Here is a 17,508-nt window from a genome sequence, read left to right on the forward strand (position 1 = left end):
CTATGTGAAAAAGGAGGTCTGCACCTAAATCTTCTGCTCCTCCTGACTAGAAAAAAAAATAATTCAGTGCTTTCCAAAGAAAGGGCGAAAGGCATTACCTTCAAATCCAGAAACCCTATGTGAAAAAGGAGGTCTGCACCTAAATCTTCTGCTCCTCCTGACTAGAAAAAATAATTCAGTGCTTTCCAAAGAAAGGGCGAAAGGCATTACCTTCAAATCCAAACCCCCTGGGTGGCTCAGTGGGTTAAAGCCTCTGCCTTCGGCTCAGGTCATGATCCCAGGGTCCTGGGATGGAGCCCCACATCGGGCTCCCTACTCAGCGGGGAGCCTGCTTCCCCCTCTCTTTCTGCCTACCTCTCTGCCTACTTATGACTTCTGTATGTCAAATAAATAAATAAAATCTAAAAAAAAAAAAAAAGGAAAGAAAGGAATCCCAGGCAACTGGGAGATGCCCACCTAGGACACACACACCAGAAGATGCTCAGTCTTCCCAGACACAGAAGTCTGGGGACAAACCTCCCCCATCCAGATTCAGGAGTCTATAATGTGACCACTGGCTTTCTGGGGAAACTAGAGGATAGATACTGACTTTGAGTTTGACCTCTATGTGACTGGATAAAGCTGGAGGACAGTTTTCTTAAGACACACGAACACAATATACAAAAGATCACTAAAAACCATGTAAATCTCTACTAATAAGGATTCTATTCATAGACTATAGAAACACTTCTTAAAATCCTCTTTCTCCACTCCACTGCAGAAACAGAAGCTTCCTTGCTCCAAGGGAACAATACAGGACAGCTGTCCTCTTGGGTAAGACCCAGGCTTCAGTATATTCTGTCGCTCTCTAGGTGATTCCAATGGGCAGCCAAGATTACGAACCATGGGTCTGGAGACATTAGCCAATGTACCACTCGCTTTGTTCTGGTTATGCTGGATTACGGTTCTACTCCTCCCTCTCCTCCATACACATATTTACTTACATTAGCCCGGGAAGCTTCCTGAGCAACCTTTCAATCCACAGCTTACTATGTTAGACATCAAAATACACTGACATTTGTTGCAGTGGAGAGTTGTTTGAAATGTCACACTTCCCACTATCTTTTATGGAGCACTTTCTCCTTGTTGCCACAGCCCATGCTGGACTATATTTAAGTGGTCAGTCTCAGCTACATGTTACATGTCTTCAAAGAATAAGAAAAAGGAGCACAAGGGGAAGACGGAGAAAAGCTGACATGTTTTAGGGTTAAAGGTGTGACTTTCCCATAGCTCAGCTCCTATAGGGTCCAACCCCTATGCTCTTTGCCTACAGTTCATTCTACCTTCCTACCAACTCAAAACACATTTGTCTTGTGTTCCTCTCTCTTTTTTCTTAACATCATCCAAAGTCATGAGCTAAGGAGCCTGGTAAATTAATAACAATAATAATAAATAAATGATAATATCTTAATGAGTTATCCTGCCCAGATAGCAGATTTGCATTTTTTGAGGGCCTTCTCAAGGCCCTCAATCTCAATCCAAAGGAAGGCTCTACTATTGAGAAGTAGGCATCATGTTAAGGCAGAAAGGATGATATAAATTAGGGGACCAGGCAAAGACCCCTTGAGGTCACACCTCAGAGGGCTGCCACTCAAATCATTCTCTGCTTGTAAGTGATGATTCAGTTCCTCACTGTGGAATTGCTCAGCCACTGACCTCACTTCTATGGGACCACTCGGCCCCGCAGTTATTTATCTCTTCATCTGTTAGCCAATCAGCATTTCCACAGCATAGGGCCCACACGTAGTAGGTGCTCACTGAATGTCTGATGAAAAGATAGAAACACAGAGCTCTTCATTCTTCTGCTTTTCACACACATCCCTAGTCTGTTAACTGAATACTTCTCGTGTTTTTTAAAAACCTCCAGAGAAAAAATATTCTATTCCTAAATCAAAAAGCCCATTCTAATGTTAGATGTAGGCTTTGAAAAAAAGTGAAGATAGCTGTAATAATTCTGCACTTAACCACATGATGGCTTTTGGAAGTGCTGTCCATCCAGAACATCAACCAAATGGAAAAGTGGTCAAAATGGTCTATGGAGGAAGGAAATGGAACAACGCCTCCCTTGGGCTCTCATCCAGAACTTATAAACCCAGAACATATTGAAAATAAGGTTATTAATTTAACAGGATTGACCATGGAATTCTTAGAGGATAGAAGAGACATGGATAGTATCAGCTACAAGGAAGTGATCAGAAACACACAGGAATCACGAGTGATCTCCTGGTAGCTGACGCCCACCCCCACTGATCCCACCAGCCATGTGATCACAGTCCCTTGCAATAACTGTTTAGAAATCGGCATGTAGCCTAATCCCAGCCAATTAGAGGCAGGAAGAATTCTACTGGGGAATTCTAGGAAAGGCTCTCTCTTAAAAAAGAAACACAGTGAAAAGACAGCCTCCTTTCTCTGGACAATGTCTTCCCCGGGTGTGACTCCTGAAGCAGCTGCCGCCATTGTAACCATAAGGAGGCCAGTCCTAGGGAAAAGTCACACACCAAGGGAGACAGTGCAGCAAGATGGGAAAGCCTGGGTTCACTGATGACTGCATAGCTACGAGTTAACTGACCCAAGAGCTCTGTCTCTGGAATTCTTGTTTTCAAAGAAAATAAATTCTTTTATTCTTTAAACCAATTTAAGTTAAGGTTCCTGCTACCTACAACTAGAGGCATCCTGACAGAGATAGAATACAAAAAGGGAAAGAATCCCCAGGTATTAATTACATTGGAAATGCTTCAGCATTAAAATGGAGATGTTGACTCAACTTTGATCATTTTGATTTTATACATTAAAAAGCATAGTTGTGTGATTTATTGTAGTACATAACAGGATTAGAAGTGGAGCAAGTCATCACGTCTGCTCTCTAGATGGGTCCTTGCCAATAAACTTGAAAATGAACTTGTTAAATAAGAAATTGACTTTGCGGGCGCCTGGGTGGCTCAGTGGGTTAAGCCGCTGCCTTCGACTCAGGTCATGATCTCAGGGTCCTGGGATTGAGTCCCCCGTCCGACTCTCTGCTTAGCAGGGAGCCTGCTTCCCCCTCTCTCTGCCTGCCTCTCTGCCTACTTGTGATCTTTCTCTCTGTCAAATAAATAAATAAAATCTTTTTTAAAAAAAAAAAAAGAAAGAAATTGTCTTTGCATATTGGAATAAACAACTTCCTGTATGCTCCTAGATTTACCAATCAGTCAATCCACCTCAGCCATAAAAGGGGATTTTTGCTGCTAATTCTCTCTATCCCGATGACAGACAGTTCATTCCACTCACACCTCTCAACAGCAAGATCAAGAAGCTGAGCTCTCTCCCTCCAAAGTTTTAGAGGCAATGTGTATATGATGAGCAGAAAACAGGTTCAGAGAATCTGGGGCCATGAATCTACTGCTTTGCTTGGAAAGTCATCTAAGTTGTCTGCTCATGTTACTTCACAGGAAATGAAACCTATAATCTATTCAAATTTTTAGCCAATCCCAGCTACCCACTTCAATCTGTTCTTTTTTTTTTTTTTAAAGATTTTATTTATTTATTTGACAGAGAGAGAGATCACAAATAGGCAGAGAGACAGACAGAGAGAGAGATGAGGAGAAGCAGGCTCCCTGCTGAGCAGAGAGCCCTATTCGGGACTCGATCCCAGGCCCATGGGATCATGACCTGAGCCGAAGGTAGAGGCTCAACCCACTGAGCCACCCAGGTGCCCCCAATCTGTTCATTTTTAAAGGTTTATATGGGTTTTAGCATTTGCTTTGGAATGTCATTCATATTATAAAATAGGATGTGATAATCTATAAATAAACCAACTGAAAACAAGCATGAAGAAGGTCAATTAGAGTGGTATTATATTAAATAGAATTATTTTTTAAAAGGTCTCAATTTTTGCACTGTTAATAATTCATGAAGAACTATACTTAGGGCACCTGGGTGACTCGGTGGGTTGAGCATCTGACTCTTGATTTCGGCTCAGGTCATGATCTCGGGGTCCTGGGATTGACCCCTACTTTGGGCTCTGCGCTCTGCAGGGAGTCTACTTGAGGATCCTCTCTCTCTCTCCCTCTTCCCCTCCACCCCCCACTCCCACACTCATTCTCTCTCTCACTCTCTCTCTCTAAAATAAATACCTAAATCTTTGAAAAAGGAAAACTACCCTTAAGTTTACACTAGTCACACTCTGACTATAGCTGCCATGCAGCTCTGTTCCTTCAATGATGCTTCCCATGAAATACTTAATGAAATCTATATTAGTTTTCTATTTCTGCTGTAACAATTTACCACAAACTCAGTGGCTCAAAACAACACAAATTTATCACCTTACAGTTCTGCATGTGGAAAGTCTGAAATGGGTCTTGAGGGGCTAAAATCAAAGTGTCAGCAGGGTTGCATTCTAGAGGTTCAAGGTTCAAGGGGGAAAAATCCATTTCCTTGCCTTTTTAAGCTTCTGGAGGCTACTAGAATTCCGTGGCTCATGGCCACATCACTCTGACCTTTGCCTCTCTCATAGCATCTCTTTCTCTGACTCTGACTCTCCTACCTCCCTCTTATAAGGACACTTGTGATTAATTGGGCCCACCCAGATGATCCGGAATAACTGTCTCAAGATCCTTAACTTAACCACCTCGCTAAAGTCCTTTTTGCCAGGCAAGGTAATACATTCACAAGTTTCAGAGATTAGGACACAGACATCTTTGGGGAGCCACAAATAGGAGAGATTTTCCCTGTTTCAACTGACCTGAGAATATTAAGAAAACTGTATCAATTAATGTTTATTCTTTATTAATGTTACATGTAATAACTTTATGAGTGACTAGGATATACTTCTATCACTCCAAGAAAATGGTGAAAAGCAAATAAAATTCTAGTCCCAGATACTACTCAAACACAGTCTTCCCACAGTGGGAAGGAGGAAAAAAAAAAATCCCAGCTTGGAAGATTTATTCCTTGTTTTGGTTCCCAGGAAACTCAGTGCTACAACATGTTGATAAGAAGAATTTATCAAGAAAGGAAGTGACAGTAAAAAGTAAGGGACATCTGGGGAAATAGTAAATTATTATAATAAGAGAAACTCTGGGGGCGCCTGGGTGGCTCAGTGGATTGAGCCTCTGCCTTGGGCTCAGGTCATGGTCCCAGGGTCCTGGGATCGAGCCCCGCATCGGGCTCTCTGCTCGGCAGACAGCGTGCTTCCCCCTCTCTCTCTGCCTGCCTCTCTGCCTACTTGTGATCTCTCTCTCTCTGTCAAATAAATAAGAGAAACTCTGATATATTAAAAACCTCAGGACTTATGGGAATCACTTTTAAAAGCCTAACAAATCACTAAATTAGTAGCTCTAACTTAAGAATATTTAGCTGTGCATGGGGACTAGAATCGGGAGGCAGGACAGTAGCACAATAGGGCCCCTTCCACATCTCTGCTTCACACTCTTATAACCTACCTTTATTAGAAAACTCAACCTCCCTGCTTGGAAACCTTTGAAGTAGGTTCTGCTCTAATCAAAGGAAGGCACCCCTCTTGCTTTTCTCTCTGTCCCCGGAGCCACACAATGCGCCAAGAACAGAGTAGGAGCTCAGTTAGGTTTGTTGGATGAATTAATTAACCAAAGCGAAAGGACAGTTCATCAAAGAAAAGCATTCCTCCTTAGACCGTAAACCTTTAAAAGTTTTACCAAGTCCAGTTTCAGCTTTAAATTTATTTATTTATTTTATTATTATTTTTTTTTTATCAGAGAGAGAGAGGGGGAGAGAGCGAGCACAGGCAGACAGAATGGCAGGCAGAGGCAGAGGGAGAAGCAGCTCCCTGCTGAGCAAGGAGCCCGATGTGGGACTCGATCCCAGGACGCTGGGATCATGACCTGAGCCGAAGGCAGCTGCTTAACCAACTGAGCCACCCAGGCGTCCCAGTTTCAGCTTAAAAAAAAAAAAAAAAAAAAAGAGCTGAGGTGCAGGGACGGCTCAATTGGTGAAGTATCTGCCTTCAGCTCAGGGCAAGATCTTGAGGTCCTGGGATCAAGCCCTGCACGGGGCTCCCTCCTCAAGGGGGAGCCTGTTTCTCCCTCTCCCTCTGTCCCTTTCCACCCCCATCCTCATATGCACGCACATGTGCTCTCCTCTCTCTGAGATAGGTAGATACGTAGATAGATAGACAGAGTCTTTAAAAAAAGGGAGCGAGCTTATTTTCAACTACACAATCATGCAATAACCTGACATAGTGATTTTCCAGCTCTGCCCCCATATTAATGCTCTCACCCCTTCTCACCATAGATCTAAAAGAGAGTTTTCATGAGAGGGAAGAGTGATCTTAAAGAAATCATAGGCACTAGGATTCAAAATTGGACATTTCAACCAAAGGACCACAATATACAAGTATGATATTCCAGAGCAAAGTTCCAAACATACATCCAAATTTTCCATGAAATCACCAAACACTGGTTATATGACTTGTAAAGCTAACCTCTGCAGAACTGAAGGTTATAAATGGGGCTAGTTATTAAAGACTAAGAGAATTTCGGAGAGGGCGTTTCTTGGGAGAAGAGTCAGGCCTCAAGGACTCAACCAGGGCTTTACAGCATTTCTCCAGAAAAAGCCAAGAGGAGACAGACAGGGGAGCCTCCCTGCTGACCGGGGAGAGAAGGTCCAAGGTGAAGTCTGCCTGCATCCACGAAGCCTCTCTAGGATAATTCGAGCCATGCCCAGGACAGAGCAAGCACGTGGGTGTCTGGACACAGACTGCCAAACTGAGCCTGTCCCTGACAAGCAAATGCAGCCTTAAGAGGAAACAGAAAAGGGACAAGACTGCCAAGCACTCCCTCAGAAGTGAGGGAAGAATTTCTCCTAGGGAGCAAATTCCACAGCGACAGAAGGTAACACCATATATTTGTTTTCTGACTTGAGACCACTCACGCTGCTTGTTCAGCACACTGGTTACTCATGTCTGCTCCCCATTTGGAAGTCCTCCCAAAACCTATAGTTGTCTTCCAGCTGGGAAGGAAAGATGGAATTCCTTCCAAAAACGAGGTAACTGTGCTCTCAGGGGGCAGCTGGAGACTGTTTGGAGCCCGGCTATTTAAGAGCACTGACTATAAACATAGAAGAAAAAACTGGTAACTTTTTCTGAAATGAACCATCCATAAACATCACCAGAAAATCCACTTTGCTCCACAATCGAGGCCAAGAAAGAAAGCTGCCACCTTAGAAAAATAAGAGGTGGTGAGGGAGGAGGAAGAAAGAAACACGCACGACTCTTACCCAGGCCCTGATTCTGCTGTTCCCACTCCATGGCGTCTGGCACCTGGTCGGTGGCTCCATCCAAAGGGCCCAGGTTTCCCCGCTCGAAGCCAGGTTCTTGAGACGTGATGCCAGGGAGAGTAAACCCAGGCAGCTCAGCGTCACCATCCAAGCTATCATCCAGGGACTCTGTGTCTTTATCTTCTTCATCTTCCTCCTCATCTTCCTCTTCTTCATCTTCCTCCTCTTCCTCCTCTTCCTCCTCATCTTCTTCTCCCTCTAGGAAAAAAGAAATCAACAAGAAACACGAAGGGATACAGTAAGTGCCTACATATGTGTCTTTTGAAATGACCCAAACACTACAAAATAATTCTACTTGACCTTTTAAAACAAATTTTATAACCAAAGTTGGGCAACACAGGCCTTGCAAGACTAGGTGCTCACCATACACCTGTATTTCAAACTTTCAAAATCACAATTAGGTCAGATCATTAGTACACAGCATGTTTATTTGGAGTCAAAGTTCAGGTAATATAAATTTTTATTAGTCAAATTTATATTTACAAAGGTAGAAATCATCCCTTCCCTGTTTTCTGGAGGTCATTAAAGATGGATCCACTAGGTTAATATCCAAAATATATAAAGAAGTTATACAACTCAACATCAGAAGAACAAATAATCCAGTTAAAAAATGGGCAGAAGACCTGAATGGACAGTTTTCCAAAAAAGATTCACAGATGGCCAACAAACACATAAAAAGATGCTCAACATCACTAATCATCAAGGAAATACTAATCAAAACCACAATGAGATATCCCCTTGCCCCTGTCAGAATGGCTAGAAACAAAAAGACAAGAAAAACAAGTGTTGGGGGAGATGTAGAAAAAAGGAACACTCATGCACTGTTGGTGGGAATGCAAAATGGTACAGCCATTGTGGAAGACATTATGGGGATTCCTCAAAAAATTAAAAATAGAAATCCCATATGATCTCATAATTTCACCCAAAGAAAACGAAAATATTGATTCAAAAAGATATGTGCACCCCTATGTTTCTTGAGGCATTATTTATAATAGCCAAAATTTGGAAGCAATCAAAGTAATCATGGACAGATGAATGGATTAAAAAAAAAGTGGTGTATACAAATAGTAAGGAATGTTACTCAACCATAAAAGGAGTGAGATCTTGCCATTGGCAGCAACATGAATGGTCTTGAGGGTATTACATTAAACGAAATAAGTCAGAGAAAAACGGGTATCATATGATTTCACTTATACGTGGGATCTAAAAACCGAAACAAATGAATAAACAAACAAAAAGCAGAAACAGACCCATAAATACAGACAACAAACTGATGGTTGCCAGAGGACAGAACAGATGGGAGATGGGCAAAATGGGTGAAGGGGAATGGGAGATACAGGCTTCCAGTTATGGAATTAATAAGTCACAGAGATAATAGGAACAGCATAGGGAAGAGAGTCAATGGTATCGGAACAGCATTGTATGGTACAGATGGTAGCTACACTTGTGACGAACATAGCCTAACGTATAGACTTGTCATATCACTATACTGTACAGCTGAAACCAATGTAACGGTGTCTGTCAACTATACTGCAATTAAAAAAAAAAAGTTTCGCCCATTAGAACGCACACTAAAATACGAACAGAACTTAAAGACTGTCCCAATCCTTTTGTATCTTATCATACTAAACAAGAAAATTCATGATTTGGGCACAATTTTCCTTCTATTCTTCTTCCATATCAATGAGTAGAAGTCACAAGTGAGAAGTACATAAATCCACTCCCGGTTCCTGTTGGAAGGAAGATCGACCCAAGAATGTGGAAACAATTACATCAACATTCTCAATTCCACTCTAAAAGAGGTTAGGAAATAGGATATTGATCAAAGACCGTCAGAAAAGCACACTTGAAAAAAAAATCATTATCACTGCCACCATGGTAAGAGTTAAATTCACAATTTGTCACATTCAATGCTTCAAGCAGAGGGGGTGTAGGAAACCTAAGATCCCCAATTTTACTTGGTTTCACCAACTTTAATTTTCTAGGAATACTTCAAGCTTCCGCCCTCACTATCGATGCACCCTGAAGCCCCTGATGAGAGTTCACCAAGCTCATTGAAGGCCTTCCCCTTGCTCTCTTCTCTTGGCTCTCCACATGGCAGTTTGCAAAAAGGAACTCTCCAGGGATGGCGGAGAAGGGAAGAGGGAGGGTTAGAGCCACCCAGGAATTCTGAGGCTCTCTTTTTCTGCTTGTAGACAATTTCTCCACATACATTCCTTTACATCTATTGCTTATAGGGTTTTTTTTTTAACTTTTAAAAAAATATTACATCTGATCTTTTTCATTCTTATATATCCTCTAACTTTGTACAACGTAATACCTCTTAATACCTCTCATTCCAAATATTTAGAATATTTGGAAAATATTCCAAAAATGTAATAACTATTTATCAAGAACCTAGTTCCGGGCACTAGAAATAATGTAGCACCATCTCTGCCTTCATGAAGTTAATAGGCCACTCGAGGAGAAACGTACACACACAGATCTAGGATACAATATGACACTCTGACTAAAACTGGAAGAAAGATGGAGAATGGCAGACTCTGCTTTTCTGGATGGGGAGATCCAGACAAAGGGCAGCTTTTCTGGTAAAGTCTGAACAGAGATTATACCAAAATAATGAATTCTCTTGTTTAAGTTAGGTCAGTATCTATAGGAGGCATATTCCCAGCAGCAGGGAACAGAAGAACAGCAAAAATAAAAGCCTTGAGGCAGTTGTGTGCTGTGTTCAAAGAAGGGCAAAGACTGAGCTGGGAGCAAGAAAGGACAGGAAATGAGGTGGGAGGGGTAGGCAGGGATCAGATTTAGTGTATATTTAGTTATAAGGAATTACAGGCTGCAGCATGAAAAATGGGCTAAATCAGAGCAAGACACAAAGCAAAGAGATCCACTGGGAGGCTATTTTACAAGCCAGGGAATAAGATGGTGGTGCTTTGGACACGGATATAGTTCTGGAAGCAGGAAGAGATGGTCAGATCTGGGATGTAATATGAAGGTAATTTGCAGGCAGAGCCCTACTGATAAGTATGATGTGCGATGTGGAAGGAATACGGCACTTTATTAAAGAAGGAAACTAAAGGGCAAAGAGCAAAATCAAGAATTTTATTTGAGACACATTAATCATGTGATTGCTATGCCTATGGTTTCCAAGTGGAAATGTTGGAAGCCCAGGGAAGATCAAAGCTAGACATAAAAATCTAAGAATCACCAATTTAGAAATAATATTTACAGCCTTGGGGCACCTAGATGGCTCAGTGGGTTAAAACCTCTGCCTTAGGCTCACGTCATGATCCCAGGATCAAGCCCTGCATCAGGCTTTCTGCTCAGCAGGGAGCCTGTTTCCCCCTCTCTCTCTGCCTGCCTCTCTGCCTACTTGTGTTCTCTGTCTGTTAAACAAATAAATAAAATCTTTAAAAATAATAATAATAATAATAATATTTACAGGCTTGAGACTGGCTGAGATCACCAAAAGAATGAGTGTGGGTAGAAGGAAAAGTTGTCCAGTCTAAGCCCCAGACAATCGAACATTTAGAAGTTAGCCAGCAGAGGGAGATCCAGCAAAGGAGACTGAAAAGTGACCATTGAGGTAGGTGAAAAACCAAGCCGAGTATGGTGTGGACAAAGACAAAGGAATAAAATACTTCTGGGGGCCTGAGTAAGAAAACTGAGACTGTCCCTCCAGCGTTGACATTACCTCTACCTTTGGCACTTTGGAAATGATTAGTGACTTCACCTAAGTTGTTTCATGGAAAGGTAGGGATAAGAGTCAAAATGGAGTAGTTGAAAAGAATATTAGAAAAAAAGGAAGTAGATACTGCAAATATTAAAAAAAAAAAAAAGCTTACAAAACTTTTTGAAAAAAAGAACAGGGACAACAAGAGCCAAACCATGAAAAAAGCCCAGCTACCCATCAACAGATGAATGAATAAAAAAAATGTGGTACACACACACACACACACACACACACACACATATATATATATAGAAATATTATACAGCCATCAAAAATGAAATGTTGCCATTTGCAACAACATGAATGGAACTAGAGGGTATTAAGCTAAGCAAAATAAGTCAATCAGAGAAAGACAATTATCATATGATTTCACTCATATGTGAAATTTAAGAAACAAAACAGAGGATCATAGGAGAAGAGAGGGGGAAAAATGAAACAAGAAGAAACCAGAGAGGGAGACAAACCATAAGAGACTCCTAATCATAGGAAATAAACTTGAGAGTTGCTGGAGGGGAGGTGGGGGGGGGGGTAACTGGGTGGTGGACATTAAGGAGGGCATGTGATGTAATGAGCACTGGGTGTTATATAAGACTGACGAATGACAGAATTGTACCTCTGAAATCCATAATACATTAAATGTTAACTAACAGGATTAAAATTTTTAAAAATGTTTAAAAGGGAGGGTAGGGACAGACGAGGGTAGCTGGAAGGAGATATAGAATCCAGGCTACCTTCTCAAAATAGGAAATACTAGAATTTGCTTGGAATTTGATGGTAAGACCTAGTAGAGAAAGGGAAATTGATGACTCAAGAAAGCGGGGAGAGGGCTGCTAGAGGAATGTCTGGAGATGAGGTTTGGCAGAGCACTTGCACACGTGGACTCAAGCCATGCAAATGTACTGTGGCTATGTGATTTTGGACAAGTTATGGTGCCATAGCTTCCTCCTTGGTAAAACCGGGGTGATTCCTACCTCACAGAGCTGCTATAGGATTACATCAGTTAGTAGATAAGGTACTTAGGACTAAGCCTGGGTCGTCATGGCCAGTATAGGAGGTTGGTTTCTTTGCTATTACTGGGAAGGGATGGGATCCAGGGCACAGGCTGGCTGAGACCTATCCTCCACTGCAGTGGGCACAGGGGCGGGCAGGAGGATTGACTTCACGGTGGGAATGTGTGAAAGTTGTTTTCATATTTCTTTTCTCAGTCAATAAGAAACTAAGAAGGAGAAATGAAATGTTGGTGGTTTGAGGCGAGAGGAGAAAGTGTGAAACTGTCATCTCAGAGAATGGGCAAGTGAATTCCCCAGGAAGATGTGGGAGGACTGGCAGGCAGCCTTGTGGGCCCACTTGAGATGGGACATCATGCGTTTAAAGTGAGACATGTGAAGGGGGTTGTGTTTTTCTCCAGCCACATTCAGCTGCTTGGGTGCAGGCATGGGTGGAGGGATAGAGGAGACAGAGAGACTGAACCAGCAACAAATTTTGCTAGAAGGGTTCAATGGTGGACGGATGGGGAAGGGAGGTGTTTGGCTGTGTGTGAGCGAAGTGATTAAAGATGGACCAGGCAAAGGCTACAAACTCCCAACAGTAACACAAATTCAATCCTGGGGGTCTAAGGTACAGTATGATGACTATAATTAACAATACTGCATTATATACATGAAAGTTATTGTTAGAGTAGATCTTAAATATTACCAACACCAAAAAAAAAAAAAAAATTTATCTGAGGGGATAGAAATGTTAACTAACCATACTGGGGTAACCATTTTGCAATTTGTAAATGTATCAAATCATCACATCGTGAACCTTAAACTTACATATGTTATATGTCAACAATATCCCAATAAGTTAAAGTAAAACAATATCTCAACAAATCTCAAGGGAAATAAAGATGGACCAGGGACTCTGATTAAAGAGAACCTGAGAAAGAAGTTGACAGAGAAAAAGTATGGGGTCACTGGAATTTGGAGAAAACTATCAGGGATCATCACAACTATTGATGGCTTTGCTGACCTTCCTCCCATAGACAAAAAATTGGCCACAGGCTAAAAAAGAACATTTATTTATTTTTAAAGCATTATAAAATCCCTTTTAGTTGCCTTTTCTTTCCACACACCTAAAAGGGTTGCACTTGATGGAATGATTGTGACAATATGAGGCTGATCCCCGAGGCACACGAAGGCAAAGCCCTGAGTTTTCAGCTCTCACCACTGAACTGTTGACCACTGACCACTAGCACCCACCAAGGACAACTTCTACATGACCCTCAGTAAGCTCAGTTAACTTCTTCTCCTTAAAGGATAGAGCTATATGACCCAGTAACGACACTTCTGGATATATATATCCAAAGGAAACAATACCATATCCCAAAGAGGTATCTGTACTCTGGGGTTCTTAACCACATAATTCATGACAGCCAAGGTATGGAAACAACCTACATGTCCACTGACAGATGAATGGATGAAGATGATGTGATATACATACAGCAGAATATTATCTGACCTCTAAAAAGAAGGAAATCCTCCATTTGCCACATGGATGAAACCAAAGGACATTATACTGAGTGAAAAAAGTAAGAGACAGACAAATACGACACGGTTTATTACTTATAGGTGGAATCTAAATTAAAACAAAGAAACAAAAAAAAAGTCTAATTCAACAAACAGAAAGTAGAAAAGTGGTTGCCCGGGGCTAGAGAGTGGGGAACACAGGGGAAGACTGGTCAAAGGGTACGAACTGTTCGCTCTTAAACGAATAAGGTCTAAAGACCTAACATATAACATGACGACTACAGTTGATGACACTGTACTGTATCACTGAAATTCGCTAAGAGAGTAACACTTAAATGTCCTCACACACAAAAAAAGTAAAAACGTGAGGTGATGGCTGTGTTAATTAATCCAATGGTGGGAATCCTTTTACAATGTTACATGTATATCAAATCACCATAATGTATACTCTAAATATCTTACAATTTTATTTACCAATTATACCTCAATAAAGTCAGAAAAAAATAAGGCACAGAGCTATAAAAATAATGAAGAAGACCTCAAAATGTCAGGCTGCATGTAAGCAAGCCTGGGCCCACAAAATGGTCACTACCTTCATGATGTGATCTGAATGACATTGCTTACATCAACATGTCTCATCATCTCTCCCCCACTCACCCACTCTGATGGAGCCTTCTTTCTCCACCTCCCTGTCCTGAAATGCCCAATATGAGATGTTTACTCCATTTCGAAGTATTCTCTTGGTGGAATATTATCTCAAAAAATGCCCTATGGAGTAGTATACAATTTATCCTGGAAAGGAAAGAAGGGCCCTGACTGTCATGGCGGATAAGAGAGGAAAACCTTCCCCTCGTGCCCACCAACGCCACCCTTCAGCACAAAGGAATTTAAAGGGTTTACTATTTTGTCACTTTTTGTACTTGAGGAATTATATCACAAGCCTAAGGAAACATCTCTAGAAAAAGGAAATTTCAGGAACTGTGCAGAGAAGACAGGAGGAAAACAAGCCTTACTGGAGTGAGATTTCCCTTTATAGCCTTACTTCCTCATTACCTTTGTCAACCAGCAAATGTGCTGATTTTGTAGGAGCCTACAATCATTCTGTAGCTGATAAATATCTTTAGCAGGATGTCATCGGAACCCTGCTGCAATTTTCTGTGGAACAATGACTGCTCTTCCAGATCAATAACAAAAAAAAAAAAAAGATCACCTTTCCAAATATTACCAAAATAACGTATGTGATTGCAGTTTGCCCCAAAAAGGTGGGAAACTACTGGACAGAGGAAGGATGGTCTTGTCCTGTGTTTCATCACCGATGACAAGCACAGGGCTTGGCCATCAGCAGTGCTCAAGAAGTATTTGTTGAGTGGATGGACAGGTGAATGAATGCATAAGCAAGGAGCTAGATTCAGGTTTTTAACAAGTGCCTAGATCTAAAGAAACACAGAGTAACAATTAATAAGCAATTAGTAATACATTCCTCTAAATAATCTTGCAGCAAGCACAAGGGCAACACATGAGAACAACAGATACAGAAAGCATTTGATGGAATGAGCACTGGGTGTTATATGCAACCAATGAATCACTAAGTTCTACCCCTGAAAGTAATCATACACTATAGGTTAACTAAACTGAAATCAAATGAAATTAAAAAACAACAATGACAGATGCAAAACAAACCAGAGTTGTATGCACAGATTTCCCATTCATAAAAACTGAAGAGAAAGTCATCTCTATTTTGGCCAGTCTTTCAATTAGTCACACCCAAGAGCGACAATGGTGTCATGAACAGCTCTGAATTCAAAGGGCAAGGACATGAAATAAAGGTTCAACAAAGGAAATTGTGCCAAAAACTATAAGATCCCTGATCCAAAGAACTAAAAAGGAAGAACTCACTCAAATAACACTACCAAGTTTTATTTAAAGGTTATAGGGTTTTCTGAATTTCGTAACTCTGTTAAACCCCAAATTTTATTTTTGCTTATTTGAACCCAAATAAGCATGTGGATCAATGTCAAACACACTCAGACACCCAATTATTCCATATTCAAACAACAGAGAAAAAGAAAAAAAAATGAGCCTCTAAAAAGAAGCAATTGCTCTTGGTTTATCGAATATAACAGATACCAAGTAATAGGGATCAAAGACTTAAAAGTTCTATCTGTCCTGAGAATCCCTGACAAAACACTGCAGTCCACGTGAGGAAGGTTTACAGAGTTCAGCCTCAAAATTTCTTCTAGTTGTGTCACCTGGAATGGAAAGTCCATCCTCGTAACGAACGCTTCCTTATCCCCTAGGCACACGACACTGGTCATTTCATGATACCAAGTAATAGCAGTGACACTAACAGCAATCGAGGGGGCAGTCATGACAGTTTCTGAGTAACAGCCTCCAGTGACAGAAACCGCCACCCCCCCCAAGCATGTGACACACGTTGCATAAACTTCCCCTCCCTCTTGCCAAAGCAGCATCAGCTCAGGGTGTCCCACGGAATTCAGGATGCATGCTCCAGCACCAACGAAGATTCCTTGCTATGGACCTAACCTCTCTAAGATCAAGTCATTGGCTGGTGTGTCCACTGTCAAGAATTCTGATACCTAACAACTGTGAAAACCTGACAGGTGTCAGCCAAAAAAACGAACAAAGGTGTTTGGAGAGTAGACAGCTCAGCATGCAACGGGGAAGTGGACATGGCTCTATGTCTCATTGCTGGGCTTGAGGGGAACTCAAACTGGACCATGAAAACTGTACAGCCTGAAACAGAGATGTCAGGTTAAGTGCCACATAGCAAAGGGATGCTTGCTGATACTGAGTAGTGTGTCCACAGCTTCCCCAGAGAATGTCCTGTAGCAGGTGGCAGGGACACAAAAAGATCAGTCTAGACAGTATCCTCTCTAAGCCAGTTTCACCTGTCTGGCCGCTCTCTGACACAGTCCCTCAATGGCTGTTTTATGACCCATAACAATACTTGGAACTCACATGGGGCTTTTCTTCTGAGGAACTCAAAACAGTTTGCAGGCATTATCCTCCAAGCTTACGCTGTCAGCGAAACGGAAACCAAGTCTGATAAATTTTGCTTTGCCTACAGCCTACATAGCTCCTAACAGAAGGCCTAGAGTGCTTAAATATCATAGCAGAACCTCAGACAGGTTTATTAAAACCAGAATTTTTGGCTCTCTAGGTCAAATCTGTTATATTTGTTGCAAAATTTCTGCCTAAGGTTACCAAAACCAAAAGTTCGAATTTTGTTTGAGACCAGAGCTGAGGGTTAACTCCCAATGAAATCAGATAGGACATATGGAGAAAATTTATCCTAAGGTCATGGCCTGAGTCACCTAACTCTGCTACAAAATCCAGTTGCCATTAATTTAATAAGCAGCTCCCACCCAAGGTCCTCCATTTCTCTCGTTCCATTTTTATCACAGTTTAGATATTTTTAGATTTCAGAAGCTAAAGCCGTAGCTAGCACTCCCGGAGTATTACTAACGAAGGGAAACTTGGCTGAGAATACATTGTCCCAGTAACAGAGGTAGGAAGACTTCCGATGGTAATACTCGTACCCAGGATAACCTATCTTTGATTTTTGTTTTTTTAAGATCTTATTTACTTATTTGACAAAGAGAGAGAGCAGCAGAGGGAAAGGGAGAAGCAGGCTCCCCGCTGAGCACAGGCCTGATGTGGGACTCCATCCCAGGACTCCAGGATCTTGACCTGAGCCAAAGGCAGACTCTTAACCTACTGAGCCACCCAGGCACCCAAGCAACCTGTCTCTCTTTGATTTACAGGAAGAAGAGGATTTCACCAGTACGTTCTGCCTCTTTGGAATAGCAATCATCAATCTGAATTGATAGTTTTGTTTAAAGTGTCAGCCTTCAGGGCGCCTGGGTGGCTCAGTGGGTTAAAGCCTCTGCCTTTGGCTCAGGTCATGATCCCAGG

At 41.6% G+C, this 17,508-nt stretch overlaps 1 protein-coding gene across 1 annotated transcript in view; it reads right to left on the bottom strand.

Annotated features, from left to right (window-relative positions):
• The window catches only part of ARMH4 (armadillo like helical domain containing 4), a 119,249-nt gene that overhangs the window by 71,474 nt on the left and 30,267 nt on the right, over positions 1 to 17,508 (bottom strand). The window contains exon 5 of the mRNA XM_059373282.1: positions 7,270 to 7,527. Coding sequence (XP_059229265.1) covers positions 7,270 to 7,527 — 258 coding nt within the window. The remainder of the gene's footprint in view (positions 1 to 7,269; positions 7,528 to 17,508) is intronic.

Source organism: Mustela nigripes, chromosome 13, assembly GCF_022355385.1.
Source record: "Mustela nigripes isolate SB6536 chromosome 13, MUSNIG.SB6536, whole genome shotgun sequence".
In the NCBI taxonomy this organism is placed as follows: domain Eukaryota; kingdom Metazoa; phylum Chordata; class Mammalia; order Carnivora; family Mustelidae; genus Mustela; species Mustela nigripes.